Below are 17621 nucleotides of genomic sequence, written 5' to 3' on the forward strand. Positions count from 1 at the left end.
AAAAGCTCTGTCAAACATCCTCTTAATAAATATTATTACTTGATTTTAGGATGAGTATTAACTCCATCATTCTGAATTTCACCATGTTATATGTACCATCAAATCTGAACATTCACAACCTACCTTCCTATATTTTATTCATGTACAATGTATCGAATTAACAATATAATAATAATAAAAACCATTGAGAAAATCGAGTTTTAAGGATGTGTTTTCCAAAACCACCACAGCCTACAGCATTGCCAATTGATACCTTAGACCCCGTAACTCAGCAAACTAAAGATATTTACAAGTGATCGCACATTTTTATTTCATATGACGTAATTGATTTGAGTTATAAATTATTTATGTTATTTATATTTATCATCTTATATTATACATTATTTATCATTTCATGAACCAAACGATGTCTTATAACATAATTTTATTAGTTATCACTTATCATCTAGAGATTTCTACTCTTTAAAAGGTTTTCCACGCTCACTCGTTTGTTTTTTTTAACGTGTTTTAAATACAAGAACTCATTTACAACCTGAATTAAGATGGGTAACTCACTTTTTTTTAAGTATATCTCATCTAAGAAGGTATCACAGATCCATATACGCGATATAAGTCGACTTAACTCATATACTTTTAACATAAAAAATAATATTTTTTATGATTTGGGTTGAATAAAAGATCTATTATATCACAGAATTAACTCGTGATAGTCGCGATAGAGTTTTCGTGTTTTTTTTATCAATATTGGTATTTTTTGTTTAAACTTGGGTTGAACTCAAAAACCACTTCCCAAGCTGATTTCGATTCCATGATCATGATTCATGGTTTGTATTCCAAGAGTTGGAAGATTAATGGTACCTTTTTCAAGAAAAAAAGAGAAAAGAACTAAACCCATTATTTTACCGTGAAAAAGAGAGAAGAGGGGTCCGGAAATCTTCCATGGTGGAAATAGTTTAATGGAATCATCAAAAAACTCATCTCTTCTCTGTTGTACCATCTCTGGCGCGTCCATATTAAATAAACTTCACTCATTCAAACCCTAACCACCTCCATTACACGCCCCTCTCACACCCTTTTGGCTTTTTTCACATTTCACAGTTTCCACACGGTCCACCATTCGGTTCAATTATTGTTGTTGTTTTTTTTGTTTTAAAAAAAATTTCTGAAGAAGATTAACGTTTTGCTTTGAATTGTCTTCTCTTTTGCTGATGGGAGTATTAAATGTGGGCAGTTGCCAATGCACTGCATTTCTTGATGCTTGCTTGCTTCTTCTGTGAAACAATCACGTATTTTACTTCGGTGGGAGCTGCTCGGTGAAAAAGTGGAGTTACACAAAATTTATGTAGTCAGCATTTTGGGTGGGGATTCTTTTCTTGGATCAAATGTGAGCAAAGATATTGGCTTTTTCTGTCTTTTTTCTTTGCTGGTATTTCGTTTGATCCTCTTGTAATATAGCTTGAATTGTTTTGCTGATTCTTTGCTTGCGACTTATCTTTCACGACATAATATATATATATATATATATATATATATATATATATATATATATATTTAAAAATGATCAGCCATGTTTGAGGTTAACGTTCGACTTTAAGCAAATGTGAGTAAGAGAGAATAGAAAACAAGAAAAAGGAGAGAAGAAATATAGAACTGACCTTCAAGGTTACTTGTTGGCTCTCCCTTTAGTTATCTGGTCGGTAAGTTCTCACTTCATCCCTTACCATTTTCCTAATATTTCATTGTTTTAGTTGGTATATATGAAGAAAGATGCAAGTTACTTCGATTTATGCGAGTTCTATGCACGAGTGAGCTGTAATTTTTCAGATCAATTCATATTGTTGTGGTTATTATTACTTGGCTATAAACTTGTTGGCCCATTACTTTCGGATGCAAGATTCATTAACTTTGTTGTATATTGACAGATTTGGATCGCCCAGGTTGGATACTGAAAGATAATGTATAAAATGAAGAATATGGAGTCGAATGGTTATTTTACTGTCCTCGTATTATTGGGTTTTATGATTTTCGGGAAGGCGGAGATTTACATTGTGACACTCGAAGGAGAGCCTGTTGTAAGTTATAGAGGCGGTGTTGATGGATTTGAAGCCACAGCAGTGGATTCTGACTCTGATGACAAAATTGATGTCACCAGGTAGTCTTATTAATTTTTTATTGGTTAAATTTTTGAATAGTTATGTCGAACCTCTTAGAAACAGCGGCTATTTGCTTATCTTTCTGTGGGCCATACTCATTTAGTTGGTTGTTTTGAAGAATTTTTTGTAGTATTTATTAAGTGTTTGCTTGGTTTGAAGTTTCTCGATTATCTAGGATCATCTGGTTCACTTTGATTAGTTGATTTATAACCTTTCTCATCATCCTCAAGATTAATCAATATGACTCAATAAGCAAAGAATATTCTGGATTATATTATGCAAATCGACTTTATGTTGCAGTACTCTTTTTTGTCCCCTGCTTAGGACGCTTAACTGTATTTCAAGTGATGTTAAATAATAACTATTTTGTGCTTCACAAAATAAATATGAGCTGCGGCATGATGATGAAATGAAGAGAATAGAGCTTGTGCAAGTTCTGTTAGAGCTAAATCAACATTACCTATTGGAACATTGATACGGATGTTTGATCTCTTCCTATTTGGACTGATGAATTGTTTGAGCTGTTTTAATGATTTTCTGGTGAGAGTCTATTTTGAAGCCTATAATGTATAAATTTACTAATTTCTTGGTTTGTGACTGGTGAACTAGACAGGTCTGTGAGTGGTGAACTGGATAGTAAGTTGATTCCAAATCCTTGGTGGATTTTGAACCGAGAATCTAGTATATCCTATACCGTATGTGCCAGTAGTCTGAGTTCTTAGCCACTCAGATAACCTTTCATCAGCTGTATATCTAAAAATAATTTTTAAAAAAAGCACAATTTGAACTGAGGTTTTCTTTTCCGCAATGGTCTTGAAGCTTTTTTAAACTTGAATTATTTCCTCAGTCAGGAAATGAACCTGTTAGAACTTTATGACAGTCTTTGTTTTGTACTTTTAATGGCATGCCTATTTCCAATTGAAGTCCCCACGAACATGTTTACATGAGATGCATGATTCTGGGAATTGCTCAGTGTCATGAACTTTTGATTTGTTTAGGCCATGCTACATTGCTTTGTTTCTTTGAATCTGGTTCATTTTCTGAGAACTGAATTATTCCATGTTCTTGGTTCACTTTCAGCGAATTGGTCATATCCTATGCCCACCATCTAGAAAAGCGACATGACATGCTTCTTGACATGCTATTCGACCAAGGCGCCTATAAGAAACTCTACAGCTATAATCATCTCATCAATGGATTTTCCGTTCACATTTCACCAGAACAGGTGAGATTCCTTGCTCTGACATTTCATTTTCTTCAGTTTCTTTGACATGATCAATGCTCATTACGGCTTTACTTGTTTTCCTAATACCACTAACGTATTAGTAGGCAGAGATACTCCGACGAGCGCCTGGTGTAAAGTTCGTGGAAAGAGATTGGAAAGTAAAGAAACTTACTACCCACACTCCTCAATTTTTGGGACTTCCAACAGGAGTGTGGCCTACTGGAGGTGGCTTTGACAGAGCTGGAGAGGACATTGTTATTGGTTTTGTTGATTCAGGAATTTATCCTCATCATCCAAGCTTTGCAACTCACCAAACGGACCCTTATGGCCCGATCATAAAGTATAGAGGTAAGTGTGAAGTTGACCCAGAGACCAAGCAGGACTACTGCAATGGGAAGATTGTTGGAGCTCAACATTTTGCTGAAGCTGCGAAAGCGGCTGGTGCATTCAATCCTGACGTTGATTATGATTCTCCCCTTGATGGTGATGGACATGGAAGGTTTGGCTTTTATATTTATTTTAATTAATTTATTTTATTCTGCTTCTCAAGCTGTAAATGCTAGGTAATTGCAAAAACCTTAACACATCCTTAAATATGAATTTTTTTCTTTCCCGCTTTGTTTTCTGATTTATCCTAATTTGGTTAATTTTTTTTCATCTATTTAGCTTTGTAAAACTTAATCCGTCAATATCTCTTTATTTAGTCATACGGCGGCTATTGCAGCTGGAAATAATGGAATTCCAGTGAGGATGCACGGATATGAATTTGGAAGAGCAAGTGGAATGGCACCTCGTGCTAGGTAAGGTTGTGTTTGTATCTTATCTCTTAGGGGCCACCAGCTCATCAAGAGTTGATAAGTTGCTCACTTGCTCTTCACGTAGGATTGCCGTGTACAAGGCACTCTACAGAATATTCGGTGGATTCATTTCAGATGTAGTAGCTGCCATTGATCAGGTAGTTTAAGATCTTGTTATTAAATTGTTAAGACGATGATGAGGCTACTGTACTTCGCTGTTTCCATCTAAATTGATCTTGTTTCTTGCCAATGTACTTATGTGGTTGTGGTCAGTATGGTACTCCTGCATTTGAGACTATAGAAAAAAGTGAAGACCTACATATTTTTTATTGTATATTAAATATTAATTATACTCATGTCATGAAAATGAATTAGAGGAAAACCTTATTTTGCGTACTATAGAGGGGACTCTATGGTCTCATTTGATGCACATTTTGACAGGCTGTCCATGATGGTGTGGATATCTTGAATCTCTCGGTGGGTCCTAACAGTCCTCCAGCTGCTACAAAGGCCACATTTTTAAACCCTTTTGATGCCACCTTACTTTCGGCTGTAAAAGCTGGAGTTTTTGTTGCACAAGCAGCTGGAAATGGAGGTCCTTTTCCCAAAACCTTATTGTCTTACAGCCCTTGGATAGCATCTGTAGCTGCTGCAGTTGATGATCGAAGATACAAAAACCATCTCGCTTTGGGAAATGGGAAAATTTTAGCTGGAATTGGCTTGTCACGTAAGTATGCCTGAACTGAATATGGAACGCTAACTTTGCACACTATGAATTAAAGAATAAATATTGGAATGAGCTGTGATATATTTAAGTTTTATGCCTTTTTTATGTGTTTTATTATAATGAAAGATTTTCTACTATATTTATTTCCATGTATTTACACTGTGAATAGGTGATGATCGCAATCGAAACTAAAAGTGATTATTTGAGTTTCAGCCATTTGGGGATTGTTTCTCACACGTAGACCTTTATGGCCAAACAACGTAACTGTGTTATTCGGGTGTAGTCTCTTCTGTATATTTCCACCATTTAAATTCAAAATGGAAGTAATTAATTCTGCTTTCCCTTTCCAGTATAATATCCCACTTCTTATATCTGACAAGTCGGAAGTATGGCCCTGAAAATTTTTCAATTTCAATTTTGTTACTTAATGCAGCTGCTACGCATGCAAATCAAACATTTACCCTGGTGGCAGCTAATGACGTAATGCTGGATTCCTCTGTCCCCAAGTATAGTGCTTCGGATTGCCAGAGGCCTGAAGTTCTGAACAAAAATTTGGTCCAAGGGAACATTCTTCTCTGTGGCTATTCTTTTAATTTTGTTGTTGGAACATCTTCCATCAAGAAAGTTTGGGAGACTGCCAAGAGTCTTGGTGCTGTTGGCTTTGTCCTAGCGGTAGAAAATGCTTCTCCTGGGACAAAATATGATCCAGTTCCCGTTGGTATTCCCGGGATCCTGATAACAGATATTATCAAGTCGACGGTAACTATTTATTTCTTTTCTTCTTCAATAGTCATCTTACATGAATTGATATTGCTGGCAAAAAATTTTCGTTGGCATTTTTATATTAATTTTTGCCATGGTGCTGAGAAATGAAATTGGAGTGGATATATTATCAATGGTGCAGGGCAGTGGTTACTTTTGACTCATTTGATACTCAGAGTTCATCTAGTTTACATAAAATAAATGTATTTGTGTTCTCATTTGTAATCATCATTCTTGGGATGATCACATCTTTTAGGAACTTATTGACTACTACAACGTCTCTACACAAAGAGATTGGACTGGTCGAACGACGAGCTTTAAGGCAGTAGGAAGTATTTGGGATGGGCTGGAGCCTATACTCCACCTTTCTGCACCGCAAGTAGCATTGTTCTCCTCTCGAGGACCTAATATCAAAGATTACAGCTTTCAAGACGCAGATCTACTAAAACCAGATATTTTGGCTCCTGGCTCTCTAATTTGGTCTGCTTGGGCGCCAAATGGAACAGATGAGCCAAACTATATTGGTAAATTATTACTCTATACCATTTTACGAATCTTGTCCATTTGGTTTAGAAATCAAATTAATTCTATTAGCAGATTTTATCAGTATAGAAGTAATTGACTTACAAAAGAACGTTGCTAAATTATGTATTCTAATGTTGTTTTACAATTATGTGGAAATAGTTTTATACTTGAATTGTTTAAAGAAATAACATTCTTTTCTTTTTCAAAAGAAGATGTCGAATAAGATCTATAAGCCACATTTTTGGTTTTTAACATTTTGAAATACTTGTTTAAAAAATAAAATCCCAACCTAAACATCATTTTTTGAAAAAAAACACTTTTTTAGAAAAACCTTTCAGAGAAATCTTTTATGTGATTTATTTCTTAAGCAAGCTTTGCTTCCATGTTGATTTCAATACATTTTCACCTAATGAAGAGGTATGAAGTTATTATAAACTTTGATGAATTAATAAGAGTTTTAGCCCTGTGGACATTTTATGCAGATGTGGCCACAAGTTCAAACCAAGTTCTATTTTGTTGTGAACTTGTTTATTCTATTTCTCTTGTTTAAAACTCAACAAACTTAAAGAAGGAGTTCGTTTGCAACAGGTGAAGGCTTTGCGATGATATCCGGAACAAGCATGGCTACTCCTCATATAGCAGGAATAGCTGCTCTTTTGAAACAAAAGAACCCTCACTGGAGTCCTGCGGCTATCAAATCGGCTTTGATGACTACATCATCAACCCTTGACAGAGCAGAGAGACCACTGCAAGCTCAACAATATTCAGAATCTGGGATTCTGTCTCTTGTTCCTGCAACACCTTTCGATTATGGAAGTGGACATGTCAATCCCAGAGCTGCTCTAGATCCAGGACTGATTTTCGACGCTGGTAAGTAACTAAGTACCATACTTCTGCTGTTGTCATTGTTTGATCACAAGAAATCATACCTCTTTCGTTGAAGACTTGAAGTCGATTTCTCCATAATGGAAGTCACTCATGGAGCCAGTGGAAGGCTGAGCAGTGCCATCATCCCCATTCCCCACTATATCTTAAATTTTTTTTATACTTGTACAGAATATATGGTTCTCTCTCCTAAAGTTTTCAATTTTTTTTACCCCTTCAGTGCAAAACTGATGGAACTGAAACTAAGAACAATATTGTCCTTTCTTCATCTTCGTATTTCTTGTCACAAATTTTAGGATACGAAGACTACATAGGATTCTTGTGCACGACAGCTGGAATTGATTCTGGCGAGATCAGAAACTACACAAATACACCCTGCAATTACACTCTTGGTCATCCATCAAATCTCAACACACCCTCAATAACAATTTCACACCTCGTGGGAACTCAAACGGTCACACGCACGGTGACAAACGTGGCTGAAGAGGAGACTTACGTGATCACAGCAAGAATGGCACCTGCTGTGGCCATTGAAACCAGCCCTCCTGCTATGACTTTAACACCTGGTGCATCCCGAAAATTCTCAGTTACTCTTACAGTTCGATCCGTTACTGGACTCTACAGCTTTGGCGAGGTTTGGCTGAAAGGGAGTCGTGGACACAAGGTCAGAATCCCTGTAGTAGCCATGGGTTATGATCGGTAAGCTGACACAGTAGCTATATGTTGTTTTGATGATATTCTTTGGTTCCATAACTCCATGTGGAATAAGATGCATATGTTGGATGTATTTTCTCTATGTTTATAAAAATATATAAAGATAAAGTAGCATTGAGGGGAGATTGGAGTTTCTTCTGATGCTTATAAGTTTTGACTCTGAACTGTTCTATATATATGGTGGAATATATGACAGTTTAGCCTTGTTTTGGTCGGTTGACTGCTCATGTAATAATAAAATTTATTATAGTCTTCAGTGGAATCATTTTGTTGTTGTTTTTCTGCATTTGCAAATTGCAATTTGCGTGCCATATGGACCTCAAATGAGCATTGCTCCAGAGCCTAATTCCTTGTATATGTGTTATTAATTAATTAATTTTTTTTAAATTTTTTTCTAATTACTCCAATATTATGAACAGTAATTATCATATACCTGGTTGAAGGTTAATTTTATTCATGTAACAAATGTTACATTTGAATTTAATAAAGAAATACTGTTCTTTAATATTTAGTTAAGTTCGTTAACGATTAATATCCAAGAATTTATCAATTATCATCTTGTGAAATTTATGTTATACTTATAATCTATAGTTATATTTATTATTACTATATATACAAAAAAAGAACATCTGTTAAAAAACTGTTATTTGGTGAAGCCAATTTTTTTATTCCAGAATTATCTTTTTCAAGATGGATTCAAATCTTATACTTAATTAACTCCCCACAATCTTCCCTCTTACGATTCACCATTTCTCTTTTATTCCAAAACAAACAAAAAAATTTTAATAATCAATTTCATGCAAATCATCTATCTATCATGTGATTACATTTTGCCAAAATATCGTGGTGTGTTCAAAAGTTCAAATTTTTGCTGCAATGGAAAATCTTCTTGTGATGTCAAATAAGCAACGTGCGTGCGCAGTTGCTCATCTATACTATATACTAGGGACGGAGCACACATGTTGTGTGTGTAAAATATTATATAAAATATAATGTATTGTATATTGAATAATTTGTTAATTTTAAAGTGCTTGTTTATTTATTTATTTTTTCAAATATAAAAAAATTAGTCATGAATGAAATTTAGTTTTAAATCGATGAAAAAAGATATGATAAAAGAATTAGAGGATGTGAGGAGTTAGAGAGAAAATGTGAGAGAAGTGAGTTGGAGAGAGAAGAGTGTAGGGGTACAAAAAGAAAGAATTGGAAAAAACAGACCATGACACCAAAAGTAGTTAGAATAGGGTACCCACACTTAATAAAAAATATATATATATATATATAATAAAATAGTAAAGATAGTAAAGATTTATTAAATAAAAGCAAGTGGTCTCATAGTATGAACATCATCTTATTTTTTCCATTAAATAGTAATGTAATTATCAATATGTCATTTTTATTATTATTATTATTATTTTTCATTTCATGAATATTTATTTACGAAATACCATTTTTAATCTAACTATTTATTATTATAATTTTTTAAATACTTTTAATTTAAAAAATAAACAATAAAAGGCACGCACCGCGTGCATTCGGCTACTAGTTATAAAGTATGAGAGTGGTTTGGCATGTTGGTATGATAATTTTTTTAATTATTTAATGATTATTTAATTACGAGAATGTTACTTTTACTTTTTTTTTCCTTCTTTTGTGGATATTTATTTATGAAACGTTATTTTCGTGTTTTTGTCGTTACAAAAAACGACCTGTATAAGCACATAATAGTACTTGTGTTTATAAGATGAAAGTTGATGATAGATTTATATTATTATTTTAAAATTTTACTGATCTTTTATTCTTTTTGAAGCAAATATTTTATCGAAATTTCAATCGCTAATACCCATAGCTGTAAAATCATTTTTTTTAAAAATCAATGCTCAAAATTTTCTTCATCAAATTTGCATTAAAAATAAAAATAAAAATAGGATCGCTTATAGCGAGAGCATTTTAGAAATATTCTTTAAATTGCGCTTGCCCCCCGAATGGGGTTATTTTCTAAATAGCCCCCTGCCGGAAAGGTAACTGCCGGCGGGAGTCGTGGTTGCAGCTCAATGCAGTTCTCAAGGTGAAGGTTTTCTGTAGAACTGCGTAGCCTCAATGAATGGTTCTTTCTTCCCGTAAAATCATTCCAGAATGCTCTCGCTTTCAGCACTTTTGAAAAGTGGTTTTACACCGACGCCAAAAAATTTCAACAAATTCCTTCGTTTTCTCTATCAAAATAAAAGATTTGAAGTCATTATTCACGTCTTCTGTCAATTCAGTTCAAACACACTGAAAGCTGACATCCATGCTCGCACAATCTTCACTAAAGCTCTGTTGAAAGTGCACAAGTTTGATGAAGCCGCTGAATTTTTGAAAACCCTCTTAGGGAAGTCCGGGATTTTCCAGAAAAATCGAATCTTTGATTCTCTAATCCAAGGACTTTGCACATTTAGCAAAGATCCTGAGAAGGGTCTTTCTTTGTTAAAGGATTTCTTGAAAACGGATGGTAGTTTTCCTTCTTCTCGTACTTTTTTCTCATTAATTTATTGCTTTAACTCAACTGGAAAAATGGATAGAGTGATTGAGGTGGTAGAGTTGATGGCTGATGATAAATTCAAGTACCCTTTTGATAACTTTGTTTGTAGTTCTGTGATTTCGGGTTTTGTAAGGATTGGGGAGCCTGGCCTTGCAGTTGAGTTTTATGAGAATGCTGTAAAATACGCTTCTTTGAAGCCTAATACTGTTACTTGTACATCTGTTTTGACTGCTTACTGCAGCTTAGGTAAAGTAGATAAAATATCTGAATTGGTTTCATGGATGGAAAGCAATGAGTTAGCTTTTGATGTTGTGTTTTATAGTAATTGGATTTATGGGTGTTTAAAGGAAGGATTGATCGATGAGGCATTGCAAAGATATAGAGCTATGGAGGATAGGAAAGTTCAGTTGGATATTGTCGGTTACTCTATTCTTGTTGATGGATTTTCGAAGGAGGGACATGTGGAGAAGGCTGTAGGAATTTTGTACAAGATGAGAATGAAGGGGCTTGAACCAAATTTGGTTACCTACACTGCAATTATTTTAGGATTTTGCAGGAAAGGGAAATTAGAGGAGGCATTTGCAATATTTAGCATGCTGAAAACATCGGGGATCAAGATTGATGAGTTTACTTATGCCATTCTGATTCATGGAGCTTGTAAGAAGCGTAATTTTGATCTTGTTTTCCATCTTCTTGTTGAGATGGAAAAGAGAGGAATAAATCCTGGAGTCGTAACATATAACACCATCATTAATGGACTATGCAAAGTTGGGAGGACAGCAGAAGCTGACAACTTCTCGAAGGCTATTGTTGGAGATGTTGTTACGTACAGTACATTACTGCATGGCTACATTCAAGAACAAAGTGCCTCAGGGATTTTAGATACTAAGAGAAGACTCGAAAAAGCTGGCATCCATAAGGATGTCATAATGTGCAATATTCTGATAAAAGCTCTTCTATTGGTTGGCTTGTTTGAGGATGCTCTTTCAATTTATAAAGGATTGCCGCAGATGGACCTAACTGCGAATTCAGTTACTTACACTACTCTGATTGATGGATACTGTAAATCAGGTAGGATTGGTGAGGCTCTTGAAATATTTGATGAGTTCCAGAAAACATCAAATTCTTCAGCTGCATGTTACAATTGTATTATTTCGGGGCTGTGCAAAAAAGGCATGGTTGGTATGGCGCTCGACATCTTTATTGAATATATCAAGAAAGGTCTGCCTTTAAATGAAACAATATACATGATGTTGATCAAAACAACATTAGACAAAAATGGTGATGAAGGAGTTTTAAATGCGATAGCAAGAATAAACCATTTAAGGCTTCCAGCCATGAATGTTGTATTCAATGATGCCATTTGTTTCCTGTGCAAAATGGGTTTTACAGAGGCATCATGCAACATCTTATTTTTGATGAAAAATAGTGATTTAGAATTGACGAACATGTGCTATTATTCGATCATCAGAGCTCTTCTTTCTGAAGGCAAAAAATTGTTTGCGCTGCATATTCTGACCTCATTTGTTAAAAAACATGGTATGTACGATCTAAGAGTGAGCAAGACACTGGTACATTACCTGTGTTTGAGTGATGTGAAAAAAGCCCTTGTATTTCTCTCGATTATGAATGACGAAGAATTGAGGGTGACTATTCCTGCTGTTTTTGAGACACTGATAGATGGTGGCCGAGTTTTGGATGCATATGAACTCTTGATTAGAGCTGAAAATAACCTACCTGTTATGAATGTTGTGGACTACTCCATTATGGTTGACGCACTTTGTAAAGATCTTCATATTGAGAAAGCATTAGATCTATGCTCTTTTGCAAAGAAGAAGGGGGTAGCTCTCAATACTGTTACCTATAATTCTGTTATTCATGGACTGTGCCGCCAAGGTTGTCTTGTTGAGGCTTTTAGATTGTTTGACTCAATGGAGATAACTGGTGTTGCTGCTTCAAAGATTACATATGGTACACTAGTTGATGCTTTAGTTAAAGAAGGACTTTTACTGGATGCCAGAACGCTCTTTGAAAGGATGTTCCTCAAAAATCTTCAGCCCAATACTCATATTTATAATTCACTGATTAATGGTTATTGCAATTCAAGTCTACTTGAGGAAGCTATTAAGCTTTTCCGCAATTTAGAGGTGAGAAATCTAAAGCCTGACTGTTTCACGGTCAGTGCACTAATTAATGGCTACTGCCATAAGGGTGATATGGAGGGAGCACTCAATTTATATTTTGAATTTAGAAGCAAAGGTTTATTACCTGATTTTCTTGGTTTCTTGCCTGCAATCCGAGGCTTGTCTGCCAAGGGAAGGATGGAAGAGTCTCGAAGCATTTTAAAAGAGATGCTGCAAACCCCATCAGTCATTGCTCTCCTACGCAAAATAGATAGCGAAGTGAAGTCAGATTCGGTGGAAAATTTACTTGGTTTCCTTTGTGAGCAAGGAAATATTCTCGAGGCTGTTACTTTACTTGGTGAAGTTGAATCCACGCTTTTCTCTGGCCGGAAAAATTCTTCTTACAGAGGGTCAACTGCACATGATTTAGATACTGGGCCTTTAATCCTCGGTGAAAATGGTACTCATTTAGCGTCATCTGTTGTTGAACCATTAGAAGACATGATGAAAATTTGGTCAGATGAGTATGGAAAAACACAGCAGTTGAGAGATTTTGATTCTTTCTATGCTCTTGTACATTCACTTTGTATAAAGGGGGAGCTAGTTAAAGCAAATAGGCTCACGAAGTTAATTATGGAAATCTGATCTGCTCGTTGCGTAAATCACGAAATAGATGTCTTATTCTGCAGACATCCTTCTCTTGTTCACCGTAGTAATGGACAAGGTAGCAACCAAAGGTAGCACCTTCAAATATATCTTCTTCTCTTGATGTACGGGTATTTATTTCTTACTAGTTATTTATATTCATGATTGATCTCTATAGGTGGAAATTTCTGAACTTTTAAAGTTAAGATTCATCACTTGTAACTCATGGTGGTTAACTCTTTTCATCACTTATTGTTTTCTCGGAATTATCCCTGATTTATACTTGCTATTGTTGTTTATTGACACAATCAATGTGTCAAGGTAACTGAAAAATCGTCATATTATCTTATGGCTCTTTGTATACAAATAAATGTATTGCATCTCCCCTAACTTTCAGATTGGTGGATACGATTTTCCGGTGAAATTTTTGCACGTGCATTTTCACCAGTTTGCTGCCATGTAAAGTGAGATGAACTCAGGAATTTCAATGCAGTAGGTTTCTCTAATACTCTATTGCTGTGGACACATCAATCTTCTGTCTTCTATTAAGTTGGTCTCTCAGTATATACATAAATATTTAATTTAAATGTGGCTTTCTATTATCATTTTTTCCTTCCACACCACCCTTGTTTGCTGTCTCTCAATGTATACATCAATATTTTTGTGCAGCAAACCTGTGTCAAGATTTAATTTCTTTGTCCATCTTAGTCTCGTGCTGATTCTTCGTATCCACGCGCAGTGCGCCACTAGACTGTCTACACATTTTCCACCTTACCTTTATTAGTCTCATTTACGTTGGACTATGCTAATGGATGTTAAGCTGCTCTTTTGGTTGCAGGCATTCATCCCTTCCGATTCTGCGGCTTGGTCTTCATGGAAATCCCTCCAAGGGTGATTGATGAAGCTTTCTCATACGCCATAAACAAGTATATGCCATTTAATAGAGTTATCTACAGTATTAAAACCCATTTAATGGAGTTGTCTACAGTACTGAAACCTATCTTGTGCTTACAATCTACTGTAGTTGTGAAAAAGAAGCCAATATCATGCACTTCAACAATTGAAGCAACGATGAAGTCTTCATTTCGGTTAATTTTTGAAGTCTGGAACAGCATGGTTGAGTACTTCAGAGAAGCAACTGTGTCTCTACTCTCTCGAGAACATGTATGACATTTCTTGTTTCTTATTACTCAGAAAAATCCTGAAACACATTTCTTGGTTCATGGATTTGAAATCTGGTATCAGATTGGGTTTGTTCTTTAAGGAAAACGTAGATCTAGGATCTCGAGAGCCATCCATCCTATCGGAACCTCCGACTGCAGCATGTTGACATATGACCCAACGTATGCCCCTTTCGCCACATCATAAAATCTTTTCGAAGTATGTAACTTGTGGAGGTTCCTCCCATGAGCTTGAATTTTTCAGAAAATTGATTTTTAAATAATATTATTGCTAGAGTTCACTAGGGAAGTGTTTTTTAACATTTGTGGCCTGCATGTAAATATTGGATATTGTATTTACTTTGCTAGCGTTGTTTGCGGGCTAGTCTGAGGCTACCCAGTATGCGTTCCAATGATAACGGCTGCTGGTTCCAGAGCATAAAAAAAATATTGAATATACCGAGGATCTGCAAGCTCGTATTGGTTTGAAGTCTTGGAAAAGTGGCTTCCGATCTATAAGCTACCCATCTTGTTAAACAGGTCTATGTTGTAAATTATATTGAAGTTTGTTGGGATATTATGGAACGCAACATTCGATCATCATAAGTTGTGTCATCTGGACGTGACATTTTTGGTCTGCAAAAAACGCGAAATATCCAAGTCTTAAATATATATACTTTCATCATAAAATCGCATGACAAGGATTGACTATTATATTTTTAAGCCAAATTGGCTAAAAAATTTAAATCTAACAGACATTAGCTTGGTCTGAAATCCAATTTTCACATCTGGATGTGTCAAAATGGCCTAGTGAGATGTTGGTCTACAACCTGCTGCAACGCACCATTCCCGACCCTTCTTTTTGGCGGGTTGAGAAAACACTTAACTCAATCCACCTATTTTCGATGACGGGACTGACCAATCCGACGGATTTATGTGTAAATTGACGGATTGGGCGGGCAGACTATCAACTCACCATTAGGTGGGGCGGCCCGTTATTTGGTGGGTTAGTAAATTGGCAGCTTAACTCACATATGTTTGTGTAATAAACGTTCTACTAAATGAAAAATTAAAATAATCAATAATTGATTTTAATACTTAACGTGAATCCATATGAATCCCAAAAAATACCCAAATTAGCCGGCTCTTCTTCTTCCTCCATTTCTGAACCGGCAAACCCTAAATCATCTCCTTCTTCGTGCTTGTACCAGTAGATGGTGGTGGTTGAAAATTTTGATTGCTCTGGTTTGATCTCCATATGAATTGAATTCGACCAGTTATTCTACTATTGGATCAATCGGCGGCCTCAGGTGTTCTCATTTTTTTTTCCCAATTTTGGATGGTCTTATCGCAACTTCACAGCAATGCATCTGATATCCTGAGACTGTTATTTTGTTTTTCTTTCTTTTTTTTTTTCAAATAAAAAATTGGAGTCTTGTCCGAATATCTGCAGAATGGAAGAGACAACGTTGTTTCAGAAGATGATGCTTAGTCTCCGTTCAACCTGCAAGTACGCGATTTTCTTGGAAAATTTAATTTCTCTGCATTCTTATCTTTGAAATGGCTTAACTTTTGATTAGTTTGGTGCTGTCTTCAAAGTTTACCAGGTCACTAGTTTGAAGTATATCTAGAATCTAGTTCATCTGTGAGATCTTTTGTGGTGTTTTTATGACGAAAATGTTGGCATCTTACGAGCATATTGGTTCTTATTGCAATATACAGATATTGCATGCTGGTGAATTCTTGCATATCATCGTTTAATTTTGTTTTAACTCACCGGGTTTCTCTATATATTATCTTCTTAGACGTTGTTGAATCTGGTTCCACTAGCGGCCACTGGCCAGTACAAATTTTTAAGATTAGTTACATTAGCATTTAGATATTTATAATTCTGGCGCAACAAACTCCTCCGAACTAGTATCACCCGAGATCGTTTCATGAGGCCCCACAGCATGTCGCTCATTTTACAATGAGATGCAATTGATATGTTAATTCTAAAATTATGCCATGTATGTGCATTCTCTTGTTGGTTTATGATTCACTTTTATCACATTCTATTGCAAATCATTCAAATTGTAGGTACTACACTGGCTTTCCGAAGGACCTTGGACCATCAAGAGTCATCCACTTTACTTCAGAACGCGACTTTGTTCAACTTCTTCATCATGGTCATCCCATGGTGGTTGCATTTACGATCAAGTAATTTGCAAACTCTTATCGTCATTATTTTTTCACTTCGTTCTACAATAAATTATGTGTTGTTTCACAAGACATTTAAGTTTTTACCGCTGCAGGTGTAACTTAACGAAACGTCTTGACAAAGTACTGGAAGAAGCTGCAGCTGAGTTCCATCCGCACGTTAAATTTATGCGTGTATGTTAGTTACCACTTGCATATACCACATATTAGAACCTGTATCAAAAAGCAGTTCTGGTTACTCCTTGTATAGCAGAAATTCGTTCATTGTTAATATCCTGATTTTTGGTTCTTGTGCTGGTCTTTTATAGGTTGAGTGCCCGAAATATCCTGGGTTTTGCTTAACACGAGAGAAGACCGAGTATCCATTCATAGAGATATTTCACAGCCCAGAACAGGTAAATTTATCTTTTCACGGTACATTTTGCTGTCTAATTCCGAGCCTAATGAGTGAGAGGTATTGCTACACAGGCAGCTAATCAAGGAAAGGTTGTCGATCCAAATACAACAAAATACTCCGTCAAAGTTTTGCCAGTAAGCCATCTGAACTTATCATGCATATGAATGATTAGATAGTGATAGCTAGGGAACTAGGCATGTTATCAGACCAAATCCAAACAGGATTAAACAATTTTTGGGTTAGAACATAATGGAACCGGATAGATCCAAAATCGTCTGATTAGTATCACCATAATTGTTGTCCAGTAACATACCTAGTTGTGGCCCGTGTCTCTTTCTTTTTTGGGAGATATTTCCAGGTTAAGTGATCTCTTGTTATGAATCTTTATTTATAAAATGACGATGATTTTTCGTCGGTTTACTTTGGCAGTTCAATTACGACCTCAGTCCGTACGGGTTCAGAGAATTTTTCAAGCGCCATGGGATTCAATCATCTGATCCCAAGTGAGAAATTGTGTAAGTGTCGGTGTAGCCTTTTTTCAGAACCAAGTGTTTTGAAATTTTGATGTGTAGAATTTCAATTTAAATGGAGAAAATAAATTGTGGAAATTATAGATGAAAATACAATTGAACTTTCTAATTATCACGTTCAGTTTTAAGCATGGTTTAGATGTGAATATAAAACTGTATTAAATAGATCGTAACCATATTGATACAATAATACACACGCACATGGCATTTGCATTGATCCTATGATTGTAAACAAATTTAAAATCAATTTCCGGATCA

At 35.6% G+C, this 17621-nt stretch overlaps 3 protein-coding genes across 13 annotated transcripts; all 3 read left to right on the forward strand.

Moving 5' to 3' along the window:
• The first annotated feature begins 820 nt into the window (after positions 1–820).
• Positions 821–7897, forward strand: LOC140887486 (subtilisin-like protease SBT2.5). 3 transcript variants are annotated; one of them, XM_073294743.1, is made up of 12 exons: positions 821–1384; positions 1566–1697; positions 1923–2152; positions 3234–3378; positions 3483–3877; positions 4083–4178; positions 4261–4333; positions 4617–4902; positions 5336–5661; positions 5921–6188; positions 6778–7059; positions 7371–7897. In XM_073294743.1, exons 3-12 carry the CDS (start codon positions 1956–1958, stop codon positions 7775–7777), a joined length of 2475 nt encoding a protein of 824 aa, XP_073150844.1. In that variant the 5' UTR covers positions 821–1384; positions 1566–1697; positions 1923–1955; the 3' UTR covers positions 7778–7897. The 3 variants fall into 3 exon arrangements, with proteins under 3 accessions (XP_073150844.1, XP_073150843.1, XP_073150845.1); XM_073294742.1 differs by lacking the exon at positions 1566–1697; XM_073294744.1 differs by lacking the exons at positions 821–1384; positions 1566–1697; positions 1923–2152 and adding an exon at positions 2414–2693.
• Positions 7898–9774: 1877 nt separating this feature from the next.
• On the forward strand, positions 9775–14903 carry LOC140890772 (pentatricopeptide repeat-containing protein At5g57250, mitochondrial). Of its 8 annotated transcripts, none has more exons than XM_073298805.1 (5): positions 9775–13169; positions 13475–13569; positions 13916–14003; positions 14102–14241; positions 14607–14903. In XM_073298805.1, exon 1 carries the CDS (start codon positions 9925–9927, stop codon positions 13075–13077), a length of 3153 nt encoding a protein of 1050 aa, XP_073154906.1. In that variant the 5' UTR covers positions 9775–9924; the 3' UTR covers positions 13078–13169; positions 13475–13569; positions 13916–14003; positions 14102–14241; positions 14607–14903. The 8 variants fall into 8 exon arrangements, with proteins under 8 accessions (XP_073154906.1, XP_073154905.1, XP_073154907.1 ...); XM_073298804.1 differs by lacking the exon at positions 14607–14903 and adding an exon at positions 14323–14539; XM_073298806.1 differs by lacking the exon at positions 14607–14903 and adding an exon at positions 14342–14539.
• Positions 14904–15352: 449 nt separating this feature from the next.
• On the forward strand, positions 15353–17507 carry LOC140892265 (uncharacterized). 2 transcript variants are annotated; one of them, XM_073301103.1, is made up of 7 exons: positions 15353–15549; positions 15691–15747; positions 16317–16436; positions 16532–16610; positions 16745–16831; positions 16905–16967; positions 17263–17507. In XM_073301103.1, exons 2-7 carry the CDS (start codon positions 15692–15694, stop codon positions 17338–17340), a joined length of 483 nt encoding a protein of 160 aa, XP_073157204.1. In that variant the 5' UTR covers positions 15353–15549; position 15691; the 3' UTR covers positions 17341–17507. The 2 variants fall into 2 exon arrangements, with proteins under 2 accessions (XP_073157204.1, XP_073157203.1); XM_073301102.1 differs by having other exon boundaries at positions 15354–15547; positions 15671–15747.
• The last annotated feature ends 114 nt before the right edge of the window (positions 17508–17621 follow it).

The sequence above is a fragment of the Henckelia pumila genome, chromosome 3, assembly GCF_033568475.1.
Source record: "Henckelia pumila isolate YLH828 chromosome 3, ASM3356847v2, whole genome shotgun sequence".
In the NCBI taxonomy this organism is placed as follows: domain Eukaryota; kingdom Viridiplantae; phylum Streptophyta; class Magnoliopsida; order Lamiales; family Gesneriaceae; genus Henckelia; species Henckelia pumila.